Genomic DNA, 20672 nt, shown 5'->3' with positions numbered 1-20672 from the left:
TCAGGACATAGGGGCGAACAGAAATAACCTCGTAGCCTGCTTTGATACGCGACGCCAGCTGAACCCTATCAAAGGTCAAGAAAAGTGTGCGGGTCGGTACAAGGTCATTGTTGACCTTTTTCATGACACTATGGACAGCCGTCACGCGCTGCTCAGCGAGAAAAGACTGAATGTCCTCGTCAGTCAGTCCGTCGAGGGATCTAGTATAGACCACACCACGAGACGAAATCAAAGTTTGGTGAGCCTCCACCCGGACAGGGAACGTGTACAAGAGTGTGGCTCGAAGCAGTTTCTGTGCCTGAAAGGCGCTCTCAGTTTCGAGTAACAAGGTCCCATTACACAACCGGGTACACGACTTGACAGATCCGGCTATGGCATCTACGCCCTTCTGGATAACGAAAGGGTTGACAGAGGAGAAATCCTCTCCGTCCTCTGATCGAGAAACGACGAGGAACTGTGGGGCAGCCGGTAGTACTTTTGTCACTGGCGGCTGGTCAAGTTTCCTTTTATGGGCAGAAGTCCAGAGAGAAGAAGAGAAATCCACTGCGGAGGAATCCCCCATGATTGCCAGCGTCTCCAATGGCGCGCTCCTTCCTTGTGGGGACCCTCTCAGAGGGCACTCCCGCCTTTGGTGGATGTTTACACCTCAGGTCACACCTCCCGAGAAACAGACGGAGGGACCAATCGGCATGGTCAGAAGGTATCAGCTCAGGCAATCACCCCTCCCAGGCCCTGGCCTTTACCAGGGGGTACGTGCGTGCCTTACTTGTCTACCCAGGGCGGGGAATTACGCGTTACCCCGTCACTGGCTATGCGTGCGAACGCATGGGTCGGGCTTCAGGCGCGCACAGGGAGGAAGGAAGAAGAGGAAAAGGAAGAGAGAGAGAGGACAGACTCGAAGGCGAGGGGGGGGGAAAGAAGGCGAGGGGGGGGAAAGAAGGCGAGGGGGGGGGGGGAAAGAAGGCGAGGGGGGGGGGGAAAGAAGGCGAGGGGGGGGGGAAAGAAGGCGAGGGGGGGGGGAAAGAAGGCGAGGGGGGGGGGAAAGAAGGCGAGGGGGGGGGGAAAGAAGGCGAGGGGGGGGGAAAGAAGGCGAGGGGGGGGGGAAAGAAGGCGAGGGGGGGGAAAGAAGGCGAGGGGGGGGGAAAGAAGGCGAGGGGGGGGGAAAGAAGGCGAGGGGGGGGGGAAGAAGGCGAGGGGGGGGGAAAGAAGGCGAGGGGGGGGGGAAAGAAGGCGAGGGGGGGGGAAAAGAAGGCGAGGGGGGGGGAAAAGAAGGCGAGGGGGGGGGAAAAGAAGGCGAGGGGGGGGGAAAAGAAGGCGAGGGGGGGGAAAAGAAGGCGAGGGGGGGGAAAAGAAGGCGAGGGGGGGGAAAAGAAGGCGAGGGGGGGGAAAAGAAGGCGAGGGGGGGGAAAAGAAGGCGAGGGGGGGGGGGAAAGAAGGCGAGGGGGGGGGGGGAAAGAAGGCGAGGGGGGGGGAAAGAAGGCGAGGGGGGGGGGAAAGAAGGCGAGGGGGGGGGAAAGAAGGCGAGGGGGGGGGGGGGGAAAGAAGGCGAGGGGGGGGGGGGGGGAAAGAAGGCGAGGGGGGGGGGGGGGAAAGAAGGCGAGGGGGGGGGGGGAAAGAAGGCGAGGGGGGGGGGGGGAAAGAAGGCGAGGGGGGGGGGGAAAGAAGGCGAGGGGGGGGGGGGGGGAAAGAAGGCGAGGGGGGGGGGGAAAGAAGGCGAGGGGGGGGGGGGGAAAGAAGGCGAGGGGGGGGGGGAAAGAAGGCGAGGGGGGGGGGAAAGAAGGCGAGGGGGGGGGGGAAAGAAGGCGAGGGGGGGGGGGAAAGAAGGCGAGGGGGGGGGGAAAGAAGGCGAGGGGGGGGGGGAAAGAAGGCGAGGGGGGGGGGGGGGAAAGAAGGCGAGGGGGGGGGGGGGGAAAGAAGGCGAGGGGGGGGGGGGAAAGAAGGCGAGGGGGGGGGGGGGGAAAGAAGGCGAGGGGGGGGGGAAAGAAGGCGAGGGGGGGGGGAAAGAAGGCGAGGGGGGGGGGAAAGAAGGCGAGGGGGGGGGGAAAGAAGGCGAGGGGGGGGGGAAAGAAGGCGAGGGGGGGGGGAAAAAGAAGGCGAGGGGGGGGGGGGAAAAGAAGGCGAGGGGGGGGGGGAAAAGAAGGCGAGGGGGGGGGGAAAAGAAGGCGAGGGGGGGGGAAAAGAAGGCGAGGGGGGGGGAAAAGAAGGCGAGGGGGGGGGGAAAAGAAGGCGAGGGGGGGGGGAAAAGAAGGCGAGGGGGGGGGGAAAAGAAGGCGAGGGGGGGGGAAAAGAAGGCGAGGGGGGGGGGAAAGAAGGCGAGGGGGGGGGGAAAGAAGGCGAGGGGGGGGGGAAAGAAGGCGAGGGGGGGGGGAAAGAAGGCGAGGGGGGGGGGAAGAAGGCGAGGGGGGGGGAAAGAAGGCGAGGGGGGGGGGGAAAGAAGGCGAGGGGGGGGGGGGAAAGAAGGCGAGGGGGGGGGGGGAAAGAAGGCGAGGGGGGGGGGGAAAGGAGGCGAGGGGGGGGGGAAAGGAGGCGAGGGGGGGGGGGAAAGGAGGCGAGGGGGGGGGGAAAGGAGGCGAGGGGGGGGGGAAAGGAGGCGAGGGGGAGGGGAAAGAAGGCAGGAGGGGAAAGAAGGCAGGAGGGGAAAGAAGGCAGGAGGGGAAAGAAGGCAGGAGGGGAAAGAAGGCAGGAGGGGAAAGAAGGCAGGAGGGGAAAGAAGGCAGGAGGGGAAAGAAGGCAGGAGGGGAAAGAAGGCAGGAGGGGAAAGAAGGCAGGAGGGGAAAGAAGGCAGGAGGGGAAAGAAGGCAGGAGGGGAAAGAAGGCAGGAGGGGAAAGAAGGCAGGAGGGGAAAGAAGGCAGGAGGGGAAAGAAGGCAGGAGGGGAAAGAAGGCAGGAGGGGAAAGAAGGCAGGAGGGGAAAGAAGGCAGGAGGGGAAAGAAGGCAGGAGGGGAAAGAAGGCAGGAGGGGAAAGAAGGCAGGAGGGGAAAGAAGGCAGGAGGGGAAAGAAGGCAGGAGGGGAAAGAAGGCAGGAGGGGAAAGAAGGCAGGAGGGGAAAGAAGGCAGGAGGGGAAAGAAGGCAGGAGGGGAAAGAAGGCAGGAGGGGAAAGAAGGCAGGAGGGGAAAGAAGGCAGGAGGGGAAAGAAGGCAGGAGGGGAAAGAAGGCAGGAGGGGAAAGAAGGCAGGAGGGGAAAGAAGGCAGGAGGGGAAAGAAGGCAGGAGGGGAAAGAAGGCAGGAGGGGAAAGAAGGCAGGAGGGGAAAGAAGGCAGGAGGGGAAAGAAGGCAGGAGGGGAAAGAAGGCAGGAGGGGAAAGAAGGCAGGAGGGGAAAGAAGGCAGGAGGGGAAAGAAGGCAGGAGGGGAAAGAAGGCAGGAGGGGAAAGAAGGCAGGAGGGGAAAGAAGGCAGGAGGGGAAAGAAGGCAGGAGGGGAAAGAAGGCAGGAGGGGAAAGAAGGCAGGAGGGGAAAGAAGGCAGGAGGGGAAAGAAGGCAGGAGGGGAAAGAAGGCAGGAGGGGAAAGAAGGCAGGAGGGGAAAGAAGGCAGGAGGGGAAAGAAGGCAGGAGGGGAAAGAAGGCAGGAGGGGAAAGAAGGCAGGAGGGGAAAGAAGGCAGGAGGGGAAAGAAGGCAGGAGGGGAAAGAAGGCAGGAGGGGAAAGAAGGCAGGAGGGGAAAGAAGGCAGGAGGGGAAAGAAGGCAGGAGGGGAAAGAAGGCAGGAGGGGAAAGAAGGCAGGAGGGGAAAGAAGGCAGGAGGGGAAAGAAGGCAGGAGGGGAAAGAAGGCAGGAGGGGAAAGAAGGCAGGAGGGGAAAGAAGGCAGGAGGGGAAAGAAGGCAGGAGGGGAAAGAAGGCAGGAGGGGAAAGAAGGCAGGAGGGGAAAGAAGGCAGGAGGGGAAAGAAGGCAGGAGGGGAAAGAAGGCAGGAGGGGAAAGAAGGCAGGAGGGGAAAGAAGGCAGGAGGGGAAAGAAGGCAGGAGGGGAAAGAAGGCAGGAGGGGAAAGAAGGCAGGAGGGGAAAGAAGGCAGGAGGGGAAAGAAGGCAGGAGGGGAAAGAAGGCAGGAGGGGAAAGAAGGCAGGAGGGGAAAGAAGGCAGGAGGGGAAAGAAGGCAGGAGGGGAAAGAAGGCAGGAGGGGAAAGAAGGCAGGAGGGGAAAGAAGGCAGGAGGGGAAAGAAGGCAGGAGGGGAAAGAAGGCAGGAGGGGAAAGAAGGCAGGAGGGGAAAGAAGGCAGGAGGGGAAAGAAGGCAGGAGGGGAAAGAAGGCAGGAGGGGAAAGAAGGCAGGAGGGGAAAGAAGGCAGGAGGGGAAAGAAGGCAGGAGGGGAAAGAAGGCAGGAGGGGAAAGAAGGCAGGAGGGGAAAGAAGGCAGGAGGGGAAAGAAGGCAGGAGGGGAAAGAAGGCAGGAGGGGAAAGAAGGCAGGAGGGGAAAGAAGGCAGGAGGGGAAAGAAGGCAGGAGGGGAAAGAAGGCAGGAGGGGAAAGAAGGCAGGAGGGGAAAGAAGGCAGGAGGGGAAAGAAGGCAGGAGGGGAAAGAAGGCAGGAGGGGAAAGAAGGCAGGAGGGGAAAGAAGGCAGGAGGGGAAAGAAGGCAGGAGGGGAAAGAAGGCAGGAGGGGAAAGAAGGCAGGAGGGGAAAGAAGGCAGGAGGGGAAAGAAGGCAGGAGGGGAAAGAAGGCAGGAGGGGAAAGAAGGCAGGAGGGGAAAGAAGGCAGGAGGGGAAAGAAGGCAGGAGGGGAAAGAAGGCAGGAGGGGAAAGAAGGCAGGAGGGGAAAGAAGGCAGGAGGGGAAAGAAGGCAGGAGGGGAAAGAAGGCAGGAGGGGAAAGAAGGCAGGAGGGGAAAGAAGGCAGGAGGGGAAAGAAGGCAGGAGGGGAAAGAAGGCAGGAGGGGAAAGAAGGCAGGAGGGGAAAGAAGGCAGGAGGGGAAAGAAGGCAGGAGGGGAAAGAAGGCAGGAGGGGAAAGAAGGCAGGAGGGGAAAGAAGGCAGGAGGGGAAAGAAGGCAGGAGGGGAAAGAAGGCAGGAGGGGAAAGAAGGCAGGAGGGGAAAGAAGGCAGGAGGGGAAAGAAGGCAGGAGGGGAAAGAAGGCAGGAGGGGAAAGAAGGCAGGAGGGGAAAGAAGGCAGGAGGGGAAAGAAGGCAGGAGGGGAAAGAAGGCAGGAGGGGAAAGAAGGCAGGAGGGGAAAGAAGGCAGGAGGGGAAAGAAGGCAGGAGGGGAAAGAAGGCAGGAGGGGAAAGAAGGCAGGAGGGGAAAGAAGGCAGGAGGGGAAAGAAGGCAGGAGGGGAAAGAAGGCAGGAGGGGAAAGAAGGCAGGAGGGGAAAGAAGGCAGGAGGGGAAAGAAGGCAGGAGGGGAAAGAAGGCAGGAGGGGAAAGAAGGCAGGAGGGGAAAGAAGGCAGGAGGGGAAAGAAGGCAGGAGGGGAAAGAAGGCAGGAGGGGAAAGAAGGCAGGAGGGGAAAGAAGGCAGGAGGGGAAAGAAGGCAGGAGGGGAAAGAAGGCAGGAGGGGAAAGAAGGCAGGAGGGGAAAGAAGGCAGGAGGGGAAAGAAGGCAGGAGGGGAAAGAAGGCAGGAGGGGAAAGAAGGCAGGAGGGGAAAGAAGGCAGGAGGGGAAAGAAGGCAGGAGGGGAAAGAAGGCAGGAGGGGAAAGAAGGCAGGAGGGGAAAGAAGGCAGGAGGGGAAAGAAGGCAGGAGGGGAAAGAAGGCAGGAGGGGAAAGAAGGCAGGAGGGGAAAGAAGGCAGGAGGGGAAAGAAGGCAGGAGGGGAAAGAAGGCAGGAGGGGAAAGAAGGCAGGAGGGGAAAGAAGGCAGGAGGGGAAAGAAGGCAGGAGGGGAAAGAAGGCAGGAGGGGAAAGAAGGCAGGAGGGGAAAGAAGGCAGGAGGGGAAAGAAGGCAGGAGGGGAAAGAAGGCAGGAGGGGAAAGAAGGCAGGAGGGGAAAGAAGGCAGGAGGGGAAAGAAGGCAGGAGGGGAAAGAAGGCAGGAGGGGAAAGAAGGCAGGAGGGGAAAGAAGGCAGGAGGGGAAAGAAGGCAGGAGGGGAAAGAAGGCAGGAGGGGAAAGAAGGCAGGAGGGGAAAGAAGGCAGGAGGGGAAAGAAGGCAGGAGCGGAAAGAAGGCAGGAGCGGAAAGAAGGCAGGAGCGGAAAGAAGGCAGGAGCGGAAAGAAGGCAGGAGGGGAAAGAAGGCAGGAGGGGAAAGAAGGCAGGAGGGGAAAGAAGGCAGGAGGGGAAAGAGTAAGGAAGACAGTGAGATGGTGAAGAACAAAGAAAGGAACCAACCAAAGGAAGGAAGAAACGAGAAAAGAAAAACCAAAAAGACCACAAATATAGGTCGTGGAACCGTCCGTCTCCGGACGCAGGCTCTAACTACCCCCTTGAGGGGGAGGGACTCCTTTTAGTCGCCTCTTACGACAGGCAGGGATACCTCGGGCCTATTCTAACCCCCGGACCTGCAGAGGGGTAAGGACAACTGAAGACCAAACTAAATACTTGGTTACTACTAGAATGCCAACAGCAGTTCATCAGGAAATTTTCCGAGTTGGAGACATGCAGTTTGAAAAAGTGAACACATTTAAGTATCTAGGAGTGGACATCAGTTCGAGAAACGAGATCTAATCCGAACTGAAGAAGAGATTACGGGCGGGAATTGCGTGCTACTTCTCACTGAATAGATTACTTTCATCACGGATATTGTCTAGGAATTTAAAGATCAGAATATACAAAACTTTTTTTTCTACGAGTTATGCTATATGGGTGTGAGACTTGGTCTCTCACTGTGCTAAATGAAAAGCCGTTTAGAGTATTTGAAAACAAAATTTTGGGGAAAATTTTCGGAGCAAAAACGGATGAAATTAGCGAAATGTGGCGAAAACTGCATAACGAAGAGGTTCACGAAATCTATTCAAGCCCTGACATAATCAGTAGTATTAAATCACGTAGGCTGCGATGGGCGGGTCACGTAGCTCGAATGGATGACGGCAGGGCAGTGCGCAGAGTACTGGTAGGGCACCTAGAGGGAAAACGTCCTGTGAGGAGACCGAAGCGTAGATGGGAGGACAATGTGAAGGCTGATTTGAAGAGCCTAAGTATTGAAGAGGAATGGAAAGAAATAGCCTAAGACAGCGACAGATGGCGAAATTACGTTGCTGCAGTAATGGACTCTCGAGTCCAGTATGACCAGTAAGTATGCAATTGTCAAGAAAAATCTGCTCGCTTACCCTTTGTCAGATGCCTCGGCGAAGGTTGCCCGGAAGACAGCTGTCACAGAGCCTGAGGAGACGCCCACATCCTCGGCCCTGCCCTCAGCTTGATCCGGGAACGGGCTGGCCACCGCCGCCTCCTCCTCCTCCATCTCGCTCCTCCCTTCACTGGCCTCTTGAGAAGAGTCCGTGACAGATGGCATGTCCTCGGAGCTCTGACCTTCCCCTCTGGAGGGCGCCCTGGAGCCCGCCATGCTGTCATCCTGAGAGGAGGAATCTTCCACAGCCAGCGCCGGCACCTGTGCTGGAGACGCTGTCACTGGGGAGTCCACGTCGGAATCCGAGGCCAGCCGCAGGATCCTGCGGGCCGGCGACGGCACGTCCGCGATGGAGCTCGGCCGCTGTCTGTGGTGCTGCGTCGAGATGCGGTGGTGGCCGCTGGGCAGAGAGAACCGGGCTGCACTGGCCGACGACCACTTCCGAAACCAGCTACTACACTACCCTACTATTTCGTACCAAGTCATCCTGAACACTTTCTTACCGTCTTCAGATCTAGTCAACAATGAAAGTGGCAGATTTTCCCAACTTCAAGTTAATGTTCGCGGCATTTAGGGCATTTTCGACAGGATCGTTCTAGTTCGTAACTTTAAATTGATGATATGCCAAAATTACGGCAATAACAGCCATCGGTCGCAAAAATAGGTTTCGGCAACTAATAAGAGCGCTGTCATCAGAAGTAAAACATTCAAACTGGCATGTCACGTATAAAATAAATATCAAGCGATAAACCTTTAGTCACAAAATTTTAAAATAGAGAAGATACAAGGCAAGCCACTATGATGAGTTGGGGTTGAGGGGGCGCTCGATATCACGGTCATCAGCGCCCTGACGAAAAATCAACAGGAAATCTCACGAGTAGGGACGAAGGCTGTCCCCACATGCAGAGCAGTTTGTGACGTACTAAAGTATGCCGCCCTTCCCCACCAGTTTAGGGATGAGGCCTGATGGTTCACAAAATTTCGCCTCTGTTAACACTGGTATCGGAATCTGCGAGGACGGTGGGCAGATCTCCAGCGAGACCAAGTGCTGCCCTATTATCAGTATACAGGAGACACGTAGCCACGATATGCGGAACTGAAAGAGGCACGCCACGAACTTCACAGAAAGGTGGATCCTCCCCCCGGAGGAGGAAGCCATGTGTGAAAGGGCTACGCCCGATGCGCAGTCTGGTAAGCAAAACCTCCTTCCAGTGGCGAGGCTGACACGAAGTCCGCCAAGCTTTTGTGGTCGGTTTGAGTGACCGCAGTTTGTTGTCCGACACCTGCAACCATTCAGTCTCCCACTGACGCATGATGCATCTGTCAGAAAATGAGATAATGGCGTGCAACGGGATGGGACACTGATGGAAAGCACCATCCCAACATGCTTCCTTGGCAGCTTTATCAGCCATGTCGCTACCCTGTAGCCCAACGTGGCCAGGTATCCAGCAGAAGATCACCTCCTTGCCACGGCGTTGGAGCCGCTGTAAGCAGTCATGGAGCAGCTGAATCAGCGGGTCTACCGCATACATTTGGTGAAGCGCTTGCAGTGCACTAAGAGTGTCGGAACAGACAAGAAGACTCGTACGGTGATGTCTGAACCCTCTCCAGTGCCATTAGAATGCCATATAACTCCGCATCGTAATTTGTAAATTGTTCTGGAAGACGCACTTTGAAAACCCTGTCAGGAAAAACCACAGAACAACCGAGAGCTGGGATCCATCTGTATTAATAACGATAAAACTATGGTACGTACTTAAAATAGACGAAAACAAAGTTATAGAAACCATATCTGGAGTACAATATTTCGGGTACTGTGTCAAGCTTAAAATCACTTTGGGCCTCCGAAGACACGAAGGCGGCAGTACGTCCCATCCGTCGGTGTGTATTTTCATGCCAGAGAGATCCAGATCCTTCAGGCAGGCCGTAGCACGTGTACCAAATGGCTGGGTCGCGTGGCGCCGATTCCTGAAGAGTCGCTCGAAGGCGGGTTGGATCACTGAACTAAATGCCAACCACTGAAGTGACGCTGAGATTTTCAGCACCTGTCGAGCCAAAAGGGTACGTAGCCGAATTCAGAGTACAAGCCACTATGGGCTGCTCACACATTTCGAGATACGGTAGCATCAGAGTCCTTCAGAGTTGGCGAACTATGTTAGTAGAATTAATTTTTTTTTTCTTCAGGGGATATTTCACAGTAAGTGATCAGTATCGCCGTCGAGTGTAACATATTGTCTCTCGTTACGACTGCTGACTGCAGCCCAAAACACAGATCAGTGCGTAAGGTCGAAAGTTTAACTCTGTACTAACAGTAAGGGCATGTCATATCTAGGGTTGGACCCCAGTCAGCGTTCTGCTCCAATGAAGTTCAATTAAGCAAATATTTTGGGCCTTGACCAAATCAAATATTTTAGTTAGAAACACGTATCAAAATTTATTAATTGTTATTTAGTGACTATCAGATAAAGCAGGAATATTGTGTGTAGTATTTCGCTAATGCTCAACTGTGCCAAGTGACAGCGAAATACGCTTTAGAACGCGAAGAACAGGGCCGGCAGGCTGCGTTTGTATAGACGAGGACCGTGTTATCGGCTGCGGCAGTAAAAACTCGCCGAACGTGCAGGGGTTAGAAGTAGCGTGTGGCTGCCGACTCTAGCCAAATTAAACAAAAAGATTCCATTATTCACTAAATCTCATCGAGGCTAGCAAGAAATACGGGCCATTGTCGATATTAGGAATAAGGAGAGCCAGTTGTATGAAACGCGTCGTGGAGATAAATATACAGTGACTAGTGACAGTAAACTTGTTTCGTTTTATGTCAGTAAAGCCTAACTTAAAAAGCTCACAATTTAAAGAAACTTTAAAACCAAATACAATCAGATGCCGAAAGTCACGAAATACTGAAAGGTGGCTTTCATTTGTGACATTCATTTCGCAGATTATTCTGCATATTTGATGCAAATAAACCCATATAATGGTTAATTAGTCTTATTAGGTGGATTAGAAAGAGAGATGTGATGATTAGACACATGTCTGAAATAATACGGGCTTTGGTAATGATGATATTTAGTTGCATGCTGTAGGTGTAAGCTAAGTGGATTTGCCAGTGGAGTCGGGGAGGCGAAGGCCGGAAGAGCATTGTGCAGGGGCCGGGGGTCTCAGGGGATGCGGCCGCTGACCTGCAAGCATCAAAAGGAACGCCGCTGGGTGCCGAGAGAGAGAGAGAGAGAGAGAGAGAGAGAGAGAGAGAGAGAGAGAGAGAGGGGGGGGGGGGGAATGTCTAGCAGACAGAGAGCGTCCAACGTACGCGCTGGCGCAGCCAGGTTGCGCGCTGTTTTAGCGGCAAATGGGCTGAGCTCTGTTTGGGCAGTTCATAAGTGCGGGAAACGCCGAGGGTCAACGCCCGCTGTTTGGACAGAGAAATTTTTGGATAAGTTGGATAGGTGGAGAAATTGTACCACTCCGTGAGGGAGATGTGGGAGGCCTTTGCAGCGTCGGGATAGGCTGATTGTCGCAAGAGCATCGTGCAGAGCGAGGCGGATTAGATTCTGAATACTGTGCTGTGTATGATCTGGAGTCTGCAGCTACAGTAGGACATCAGCGTCCACGATAGGCATTGCATTGACTACTAGTATAATTGGAGAGCTTCTGTAAAGTTTGGAAGGTAGGAGACGAGATACTGGCAGAAGTAAAGCTGTGAGGACCGGGCGTGAGTCATGCTTCGGTAGGTCACATGATAGAGCACTTGCCCGCGAAAGACAAAGGTCCCGAGTTAGAGTCTCGGTCGGGCACACAGTTTTAATCTGCCAGGAAGTTTCATATCAGCGCTCACTCCGCTGCAGAGTGAAAATCTCATTCTAGTATAACTGTAGTTGATTCCGCCTTATAGGCTGGCCGTCACCATTGAACGTAGTCAACCAGTGCACAGAGCTATCATAGTGGTATTGCACGGTAGTACAAGACACACTGGGCTGCATCTTAATGGTTGTTGAGCCAGTCTTGAAAGCGTTGTATACCATTTAGAGGAAATATAGGGCTTGTGGAATTAGTTTCCGAGTGGTTTATTCTGCTCAAGATATTTGAGAGACTTATCTTAATTCAGCGACTTCGCAGCTGCAGTCGTCGCCCCAGCAGTATTGACGGAGCCAGCACGCTGGTAGACGGTATTGTAAAACTTGCAGCAGCGGCAGCAAAGTTCAGAAATAGTTGTTGGATCGTGTTCTTGCCATCCACTGAGCATCCATGCAGTTTTGCTTACGATGTGTTATTGGTCATTTGTCTTTTGCATGTTGTTTGGTTTGTTTCTTGGTGGTGGTGGTGGTGGTGGTGGTGGTGGTGTCCCAAGTGCGTATTATTTCAGACACACCGTTTGCTTAGCCAGGGGCATAATTAAATCTAACTTCGCATCAACTTAACATTAAGAGCTGAGAGCAAATCTTACCAGTGTAGTATATATCTAAGAACAGTGTACAATTTGTTTAATTTGTTTTCATTCATAATTTGTTCAGTATGATGTTATTTATAGCATGAGATAATTTACGATAAATACAAGTTATTTACAATATCGCTTTTGATTCAGTAGTAGGTGGTAGTTAGCCATCACTATCACATTAATATATTTTAATACGTGTTTACTACCGGCCACTACCCCAATGAGAACCCCTACAATACAAGCAGTAACGCGTGCACAACGTATGTAAGAGCAGTGCTGTGGTGAAGCTGCCGTATGTACTCAGGTGATTCGTGTGGAAAGGTTTCCGCCACGACGGGAATTAACAGCCCTTGAACGCGAAATGTTGGTTGAACCTAGACGCATGAATCAATCCATTTAGGAAATCGTTAGGGAATTCAATATTCCAGGTTCCACAGCGTCAGGAGTGTGCAGAGAATAACACATTCCAGGTATTACCTCTCACCGCAGACAACGCGCTGGCGAACGGTCTCACAACCGAAAGGGGGCTTTCGCGTAGATTTTTCAGTGCTAACATACTAGCAACACTGCGTGAAATAACCGCAGAAATCAATTTGGGACATACGATGAACGTATCCATTAGGGTAGCGCTGTGAAATTTGGCGTTAAATGACTGTGGCAACCGACTACCGACACGAATGCCTTTGCTAACAGCGCAACATCGCATGCAGTATCTCTCCTGAGCTCGTGTCCGTATTACTTGGACCCTTGAAGCCTGTAAAACCGCGACCTGGTCAAGTCAGTCCTAATTTTAGACGGCGAGAGCTGATGCTAGAGTTTCACTGCGACGGCGACAGGTATATGGGGGCGCCCGACTGCGCGTTCATCAGTACCTGTATGAAGGCCAAATTTTTAGTGTCCAATTTTTACACAATCCAATCTAGCCACTGTCACGTATGATGATATGACGAGGACAACACAAATAGTCTCTGGGCGGAGAAAATCCCCTAACCCAGCCCAGCCAGGACCCCGTGATCCATAAACAGCCACACTAACGACTAGACCACGAGCTGCGAGCGTGACAGACCCCAGAAAGCCGTGCACCCAGGTTGTCGAGCCACTGTGCAGCTGCTGGCGGCTCCACAGACGTGTACGCTATCTTATTGGGAAATGGTTACGTAAAGCTGCTTTGAGACCATCTGCAGCCTTTCGTGGCCTTCATGTTACCGCACAATGTTGCCATTTTTGTGGATGACAATGCGTCATATCACTGGGCCACAACTGACCACGATTGGTTTGAAAAACATATTCGACAGTTTGAGTGAATGACCTGTCCACGCAAACCACTTGACGTGAATCCCGTTTAACATTTACGGGCCACAATCGAGAGGCCGGTTAATACAAAAATACTTGCACCAACCTACATTTTCGCAATTACGGACCGCTGTAGAGGCTGGATGGCTCAGTATTTCTGTAGGGGCTTCCAACAACGTATTAAGTCTGGGCCATGTCGAGTTGATGCAAAACACCTGGCAAAAGACAGCCCGACACGACAATAGGAGGTACGGCATGACTTGTCACCTCAGCTTAGTGCCGTTGACACTGGGCCACTGTTTCTGCTGTTGACTCTCTACAAACATTTATAAGCTCGGGAAACTAACTATGTCGCTTTTCAACGAACTGCTTGTGTTTGAAGAAGAGTAGTCTCAAAGTGTTTCGGAAGAGTAGTCTCAAAGTGTTTCGGAAGAGTAGTCTCAAAGTGTTTCGGAAGAGTAGTCTCAAAGTGTTTCGGAAGAGCACACATACTGATAGATACTTACATAAGAACCAATCCTCACCCACAACAAAAAAGAGGTGTAATCAAAAGTTTAGTGGACAGGGCAAAACGGATTTGTACGCCGGAACATCTGGATACGGAACTGAATCATCTGAAACAGGCCTTCGAAAACAATGGGTACTCTAACAAACAAATTAATAGAGTTTTAACACCTAATTTCAGCAGGCCAAAGGACAAGGATGGTACACAACAATGGAAGAACACGGTGTCTTTACCTTTCATTAGTAAGGTTGCAGATCGAATCGGCAAAATTTTGCTAAAACAAAGTGAAACCGGTATTCAAACCTGCCATAAAAATAGGACAAGTACGAGGGCAGTTCAATAAGTAATGCAACACTTTTTTCTGAAACAGGGGTTGTTTTATTCAGAATTGAAATACACCAGGTTATTCCCCAATCTTTTAACTACACAACACTATTTTTCAACGTAATCTCCATTCAATGCTACGGCCTTACGCCACCTTGAAATGAGGGCCTGTATGCCTGCACGGTACCATTCCACTGGTCGATGTCGGAGCCAACGTCGTACTGCATCAATAACTACTACTTCATCCGCGTAGTGCCTCCCACGGATTGCGTCCTTCATTGGGCCAAACATATGGAAATCCGACGGTGCGAGATCGGGGCTGTAGGGTGCATGAGGAAGAACAGTCCACTGAAGTTTTGTGAGCTCCTCTCGGGTGCTAAGACTTGTGTGAGGTCTTGAGTTGTCATGAAGGAGAAGTTCGTTCAGATTTTTGTGCCTACGAACACGCTGAAGTCGTTTCTTCAATTTCTGAAGAGTAGCACAATACACTTCAGAGTTGATCGTTTGACCATGGGGAAGGACATCGAACAGAATAACCCCTTCAGCGTCCCAGAAGACTGTAACCATGACTTTACCGGCTAAGGGTATGGCTTTAAACTTTTTCTTGGTAGGGGAGTGGGCGTGGCGCCACTCCATTGATTGTCGTTTTGTTTCAGGTTCGAAGTGATGAACCCATGTTTCATCGCCTGTAACAATCTTTGACAAGAAATTGTCACCCTCAGCCACATGACGAGCAAGCAATTCCGCACAGACGGTTCTCCTTTGCTCTTTATGGTGTTCGGTTAGACAACGAGGGACCCAGCGGGAACAAACCTTTGAATATCCCAACTGGTGAACAATTGTGACAGCACTACCAACAGAGATGTCAAATTGAGCACTGAGTTGTTTGATGGTGATCCGTCGATCATCTCGAACGAGTGTGTTCGCACGCTCCGCCATTGCAGGAGTCACAGCTGTGCACGGCCGGCCCGCACGCAGGAGATCAGACGGTCTTGCTTGACCTTGCGGCGATGATGACACACGCTTTGCCCAACGACTCACGGTGCTTTTGTCCACTGCCAGATCACCGTAGACATTCTGCAAGCGCCTATGAATATCTGAGATGCCCTGGTTTTCCGCCAAAAGAAACTCGATCACTGCCCGTTGTTTGCAACGGACATCCGTTACAGACGCCATTTTAACAGCTCCGTACAGCGCTGCCACCTGTCGGAAGTCAATGAAACTATACGAGACGAAGCGGGAATGTTTGAAAATATTCCACAAGAAATTTCCGGTTTTTTCAACCAAAATTGGCCGAGAAAAAAATGTGTTGCATTACTTATTGAACTGCCCTCGTACTTCGTTCTGTTAAAGATAGGCCACCATTGTCGTCTAGCGGTGTGTATAAAATTCCGTGTACCTGTGGCAAGGTCTATATTGGTACTACGAAAAGAAGTCTTAATACGAGGGTAAAGGAGCATCAAAGTCTTTGCCCACTGGGTAAAATAGATAAATCGGCCGTTGCGGAACAGGCACTTCAGTCCGGTGACCATGTAGTTTTCTGAAACTACAGTTTTAAGTGCTACCACGAACTATTATCCACGACTGTATAGGGAGGCTACTGAAATTTAAACACATGAAGATAATTTTAATAGAAAAGAAGAGGCCTTGAAATTAAGCGAGATAGGGACAGTGGCGTTACAGATTCGATAAGTGATTTATCGATGACGGACTATTATCGATAGCTACATTTTATCTTTGACTAGTTCTCTCTCTGCTACTATGTGCAAGCTAGACCACGCCCACTTTCCTCGGTATTTAGGCAGCTCTCCGACGCCCGACTCGTCAGTCGGCAGGACTCAACAGGACCAGCCATACCTCTGAGGATGTCCAACGCAGTATTGGACGAAACGTTAGGAACAGAAGTATACCATAGACCACGGCCATATAACCCGGAAGAATTAACAACAAAACCTGTTTTGTGCCGAATGGAAATAACGGCAAACCTAATTTTGCTGGTGTACATCAAAATTTTAGTACTTACAAAGCAATACATAAAATGAATCGAAAATGGTTACCACACAAACGACTCATTGGCAAAACAAATATGATCTCACATGTAAAATACAGAATTTAGCTAAGGTCTTAAGTCATACAAGTTACTTGTCTAAAGATAGTTAACAGATGGGTGTCATGAAAAGCATGTGTAACTTAAAATCACCAAAGAGTAAATCAAAGAATAAATCAAAGAGTAAAAAACAAACGAAGTTTTACTTTGATGTCTTCTAATGACTAAATTATACAATTGATAGACTGGTTGAATTCTGACAATACGTTTTCATTATCTACAAATGACGAATGTAGTACAGTGGTTCTCTAACTTTCTTCTTTGGGGATCACCTGGTCTATTTCATTTGCAAAAAGTCAGTTTTTATATTTTCTTCTCATTCTGTTATACGAAATTGATATTAGAAGGATTTTATACGGCACAAACCAAATCTACATGGTATAACAATCACCGAAAGAATATTGTTCGTCCTTCACATTTTTTGTTACTCAAAAATTTTGAAATAATATTTACAATTCGGCAAACAAGGGTTACAAGGGCATTAAAACTTAAATTGCCAAATTCACTGTGACGGAGAGCTTTCTTTGAAGAAAGTTTCTCAAGACATTGTGCAACAGCAAAAATAGTCTAAAATAGGCTAAAATCCGGAACTTTCTCTTGGAGAAACGGCCATAAAATACGCTATAAAGACAACGGAGGTCCTGAACCAAAGATTAAACGTTCTTCGCCATACTGCTAAGACAGTAAAGAGTAGAACAGCCGACAGCAGACGGCCGATAAGTCAGACGATAAATTAGAACGTAGAGGTTAAAAAAGGCCATTCCGTCAGGAAATGGCAAACCCCCAAAAGCTGAGGACAATGAATGCGAAGTCGTGGGGACCACCACTTAAAAAATGGCTATGGCTAAAAAGACGGTACCCAATACGAAGCCAAGATAAAATGATCTCGTTACGACGAGAGCGCCGAGGAGGGAATGGCCAAGTAAATGGGGGAGGCTTAATTACTGACGTGACTAGGAACTCGGTCACAGCGGTTCCATCAACAGTGAGAAAGTGAAAGTTTTCCTAGACCTGTTGCACTAAGGGATGGATGAAGTGCAGCACACACAAGCTGTGAAGGGCACATAGAGGCGGAGCACATAAATGGAAAGCCTGCGTCGCTGGATGTACTGCGTGGCCTGATATAGGGCGAAAGGCCCTGGTGTAAATACCGACTGGTGCTCCGGAACCCTATACCGAAAGTCGTCCGTGCCAATAACGAAGACACACCAGACACCAGTCACTTCGAGAGCCATCAGGGTACACAAAGATACTGTGGCGAAGGCTCGTGGGAAGGTCGTGAAGCTGAAGGTGATAGAGCGAGGCTGGAGTAGTGTCCTTACTAAGAGGATGAATGCCGAGATGAACATGGGACGCCGCACGAAGGCAAAGTGGTGAAGGGTTAACACTCATTAGGAAAGTGGCAGGTAGCGTGAAGTTAAGCTGCTGGAGCAATAGCCGAAAGTAAACTCCAAGAGGTGACAACCAAGAGGGACGCACCCTGTACCGGGAATCGAAGCAATCATCGGAGGAGGAGGCATAGGATCGGTAGCCACGCCTGGCGATCAAACGGCGTGCATATCTGCTGAAGAGAAAATCGGAGCAGTCAGAGCAGTAGTTGGGCAACTTCTGCATACAGAGTCTCAACTGGCCTAGTGTAAAAGGCGCCAGTGGCCATATGGATGCCACAATGGTGGATGGTATCGAGGCGGCTTAAGATGGACAGGCGTGGAGATCCATAAACGAAGCACCCGTAGTCTAGTTTCGGATGGACACGGAACCGATACAAGTAGAGGAAGGTGGTCTGATCTGCTGCCCCAGAGGGAGGACATTGAGGGCTCAGGTACAGCAGGTAGCCAGGTAAGACATGTGGGAGGACCAAGAAACTTTCCTATCGAACATGAGCCCCGGGAATTTCGTAGTTTCAACGAACGGAGGAGCAACAGAACCGGGATGTAAAGATGGTGAAAGAAACAAATTGCGCCACGAGAAATTCATACAGACGGGTTTGTCAGGGGAAAAGCGAAAGCCTCTGTCGATGCTCCGGGATTAAAGACGATGGAGAACATCGCTGAAGACGCCGCTCAAGAAGAAAAGTCCATGGAGCACTGAAATAGACGTCAAAATGGTCAACGAAAAGGGAGCCAGATGCATCTGGTGGGAGACAGGTCAAAACAGGGTAATGACGATAGCAAAGAAGAGACAGCTCAGCACAAAATCCTGAGGCACACTGTTTTCCTGGATGAAGGTGACTGACAGAACAAAACACAGACTTATCTTGAGAACTAGGTCTTTTAAAAATTCATGAAGGAAACTGAGCATGTGGCCTCTGAAGCCCCACATGTAGAGAGAAATGAGGATGTCAGTCCTCCAGCAGGTGTCTTAGGCTTTCTCCAAATGGAAAACATCGCCATAGTCTGGTATTTTCGCAGAGTACGATTCATAAAAAAATGACGACATGGTCGACTACAGAACAGTGCGTTCGAAATCAGCAGTGGTTACTAAATTGCTTGACTCTAGCCACTGTAACAGCTGGGCATGAATTATATGTAGCATCACCTTGCGAACATAGCTGGTGAGGTAAATAGGTGCGAGCTAGAAGCAAGGTGTTTGTCCATACCAGGCTTAGGTATAGGTATGACAGTGGCTTCACACCAGTATCTGGGAAACGTGTTCTCTACCTGGACGCTATTTTATTTATGAAGGAGAAAGTGCTTGCATGCAAGAGAAAGGTGTTGCAACATTTGAATATGAACATCGTACGACCCTGGGGGCAGAGGACTGGGATGAAGTCAGAGCACGATATAGCTCCATCATAGTAAAGGTGGCATTGTAGCACTCACCAGTCTGAGAAGAGAAGGGTATCGCCAGAGACGCCTCCACTCGTTTCCGATGGAGGAAGGTAGGGTGATAGTGGGTGGAGCTCTGAATCTCCACAAAATAGCGGCTCAAGATATTGGAGATATGAATAGGGTCCACTATGACATCTGCTGCAGTCAGTTCAGAAACTGGCGATTGGACCATTGCCCCAGAAAGCTAGCTGAAGTTGGCACACATGACGGAAGATGGAGTGGAACTGTTAAAAGAACTACTAAAGGAAATTCTGCGACAACACTGAGCATGCAACTGCTTATAACGAATACAGTTTTCTATCTTAAGATGACTTAAAAACGCGAAGATCACTTCACATGCGAATTACGCCTTGGCACGGCTCAGTCCGCCAAGGGACCGGGACCACAGCATGCTAAGGATGAAGTGTGAGGGAGGGAACGTTCTGCGGCTGTAAGGATAACATTAGTAAGTTACTCCACCTGGTCAACAACTTGAGAAATGCCGTTCGTCGAAGGTAGTCAGGGAGGAGTAGAGTCTCCAGTCAGCCTTAGAAGGTATCCATTTGGGTTTGCACATCGGTAGGGTAGGAGACAGCAAATAGATAGCACATGGGAAATGGTGGCTCGATTATGTCTCAGAGAGAATGGACCACTCGAGACGACGCATAAGCTGGACAGTGCAGAGGGAGAGGTCGATAGAGAAATAGTTGTGCGTGGAGTCTGAAGGAAATGTGGGTGCTCCAATGTTAAGGCAGATGAGGTTGAGTTGAGCTCACACAAGAAGGCACCTCTCTGGCAGAGTTCTGGGAGAGCCCCAAAGGGATGGTATGCATTAAAGTCACTGAGCAGCGAGAAAGGGTGAGAGTTGCCCAATAAACTGGAGAAGTCTGCCCTGGTGACACCTAATGACATACGAATGTTAAACAGTACAAAGGGAAAAACTGAGGAAGAAAAATATGGACTGGAACACCTTGCAGCTGGTTGTTCAGGGAGATGGTGTGACTATGAGCGTTATCCCAGATGAATAGGATGCCTGCTACATGAGATGGAATGCTATCCTCCAGGTAGACGGTCAAATCAGACAGGAAGGAATGCCAGAGTTCAAAGCGGTCATGGGGGGACAATTTTGGTTCCTGGAAGCAAAGACCAAGTGGACACTGCAATCTCAAGAGTAACCATAATCCGTCCTTGTTGGATCTATAGCCACAATTGTACCATTGGAGGAGTCATGATGAGGAAAGGGGAGGAGGGAAAAAATGAAGGTGTGTCATCTAGATGGCTGTCGAGTGCCAGCCTTCGAAGACACTGGTATAGGGTGCAGAAGCTGGAAGATTCCGCTTCACGATATCTACAGAGGCACTGGCATTCTCCCTCTGTCTGCAGAGTGCAGGACAGAAAAACGATTGACAGTGAGCACCACCGACGTGGAGGTAGGCTGGATGAGGGTATCATGTTGCAACACCATTGAAGATGACCTGAGTCGGCAAAGGAGGAGACTTTTTATTGGGGGGGGGCTTTGTGGTTGGCAGATGATTCAGACGTTCGTTGACTGGAGGGACATAGGAAGCCTTCACAGCGGTATTCGTTCCGTTCTTTCCAGCCTGCTGAAGGAGGAGATGGCGATGCTGCTGTGACATTGGGCGATTTTACAACCATGGTGCTGCATTTGAGGTCGCATGTCTGCGTGGTCATCTCCTTTATGGATCGAAAGGTAGCAAGGACAGTATTTTAAGTGCCAGATGGTAAAATGCATGGATTTCGACTAGCCAGCAAATTTTGAGTAACAGGGTAAGGCACTTATATTTGCACCCAAATCCCCTGGACAGTACACTTATGTCTAGATACACAGGATGGTCTCTGAGGGTTGCTGCATGGTCACTATCGCAATTGATGCAGCAGGGAGGAGGCTGAGCATTGCTCTCTTGAGCATCCTAGAACAGATTACATAATAGGCCAGGGTGTCGATAGGACATTCGAGTGTGGTTGTAATAATGACACTGGT

General features: G+C 51.1%; 1 protein-coding gene across 1 annotated transcript in view; it reads right to left on the bottom strand.

The window, feature by feature from the left end:
* Positions 1-20672, bottom strand: part of LOC126416590 (cardiomyopathy-associated protein 5-like) — a 91193-nt gene that overhangs the window by 12862 nt on the left and 57659 nt on the right. The window contains exon 4 of the mRNA XM_050084343.1: positions 7180-7599. Within this exon, the coding sequence (XP_049940300.1) occupies positions 7180-7599 (420 nt within the window). The remainder of the gene's footprint in view (positions 1-7179; positions 7600-20672) is intronic.

This window comes from Schistocerca serialis, chromosome 8 (genome assembly GCF_023864345.2).
Source record: "Schistocerca serialis cubense isolate TAMUIC-IGC-003099 chromosome 8, iqSchSeri2.2, whole genome shotgun sequence".
Lineage (NCBI taxonomy): Eukaryota > Metazoa > Arthropoda > Insecta > Orthoptera > Acrididae > Schistocerca > Schistocerca serialis.
The sequence above is the reverse complement of the archived record's forward strand: the minus strand, read 5'-3'. Positions and strand labels throughout refer to the sequence as shown.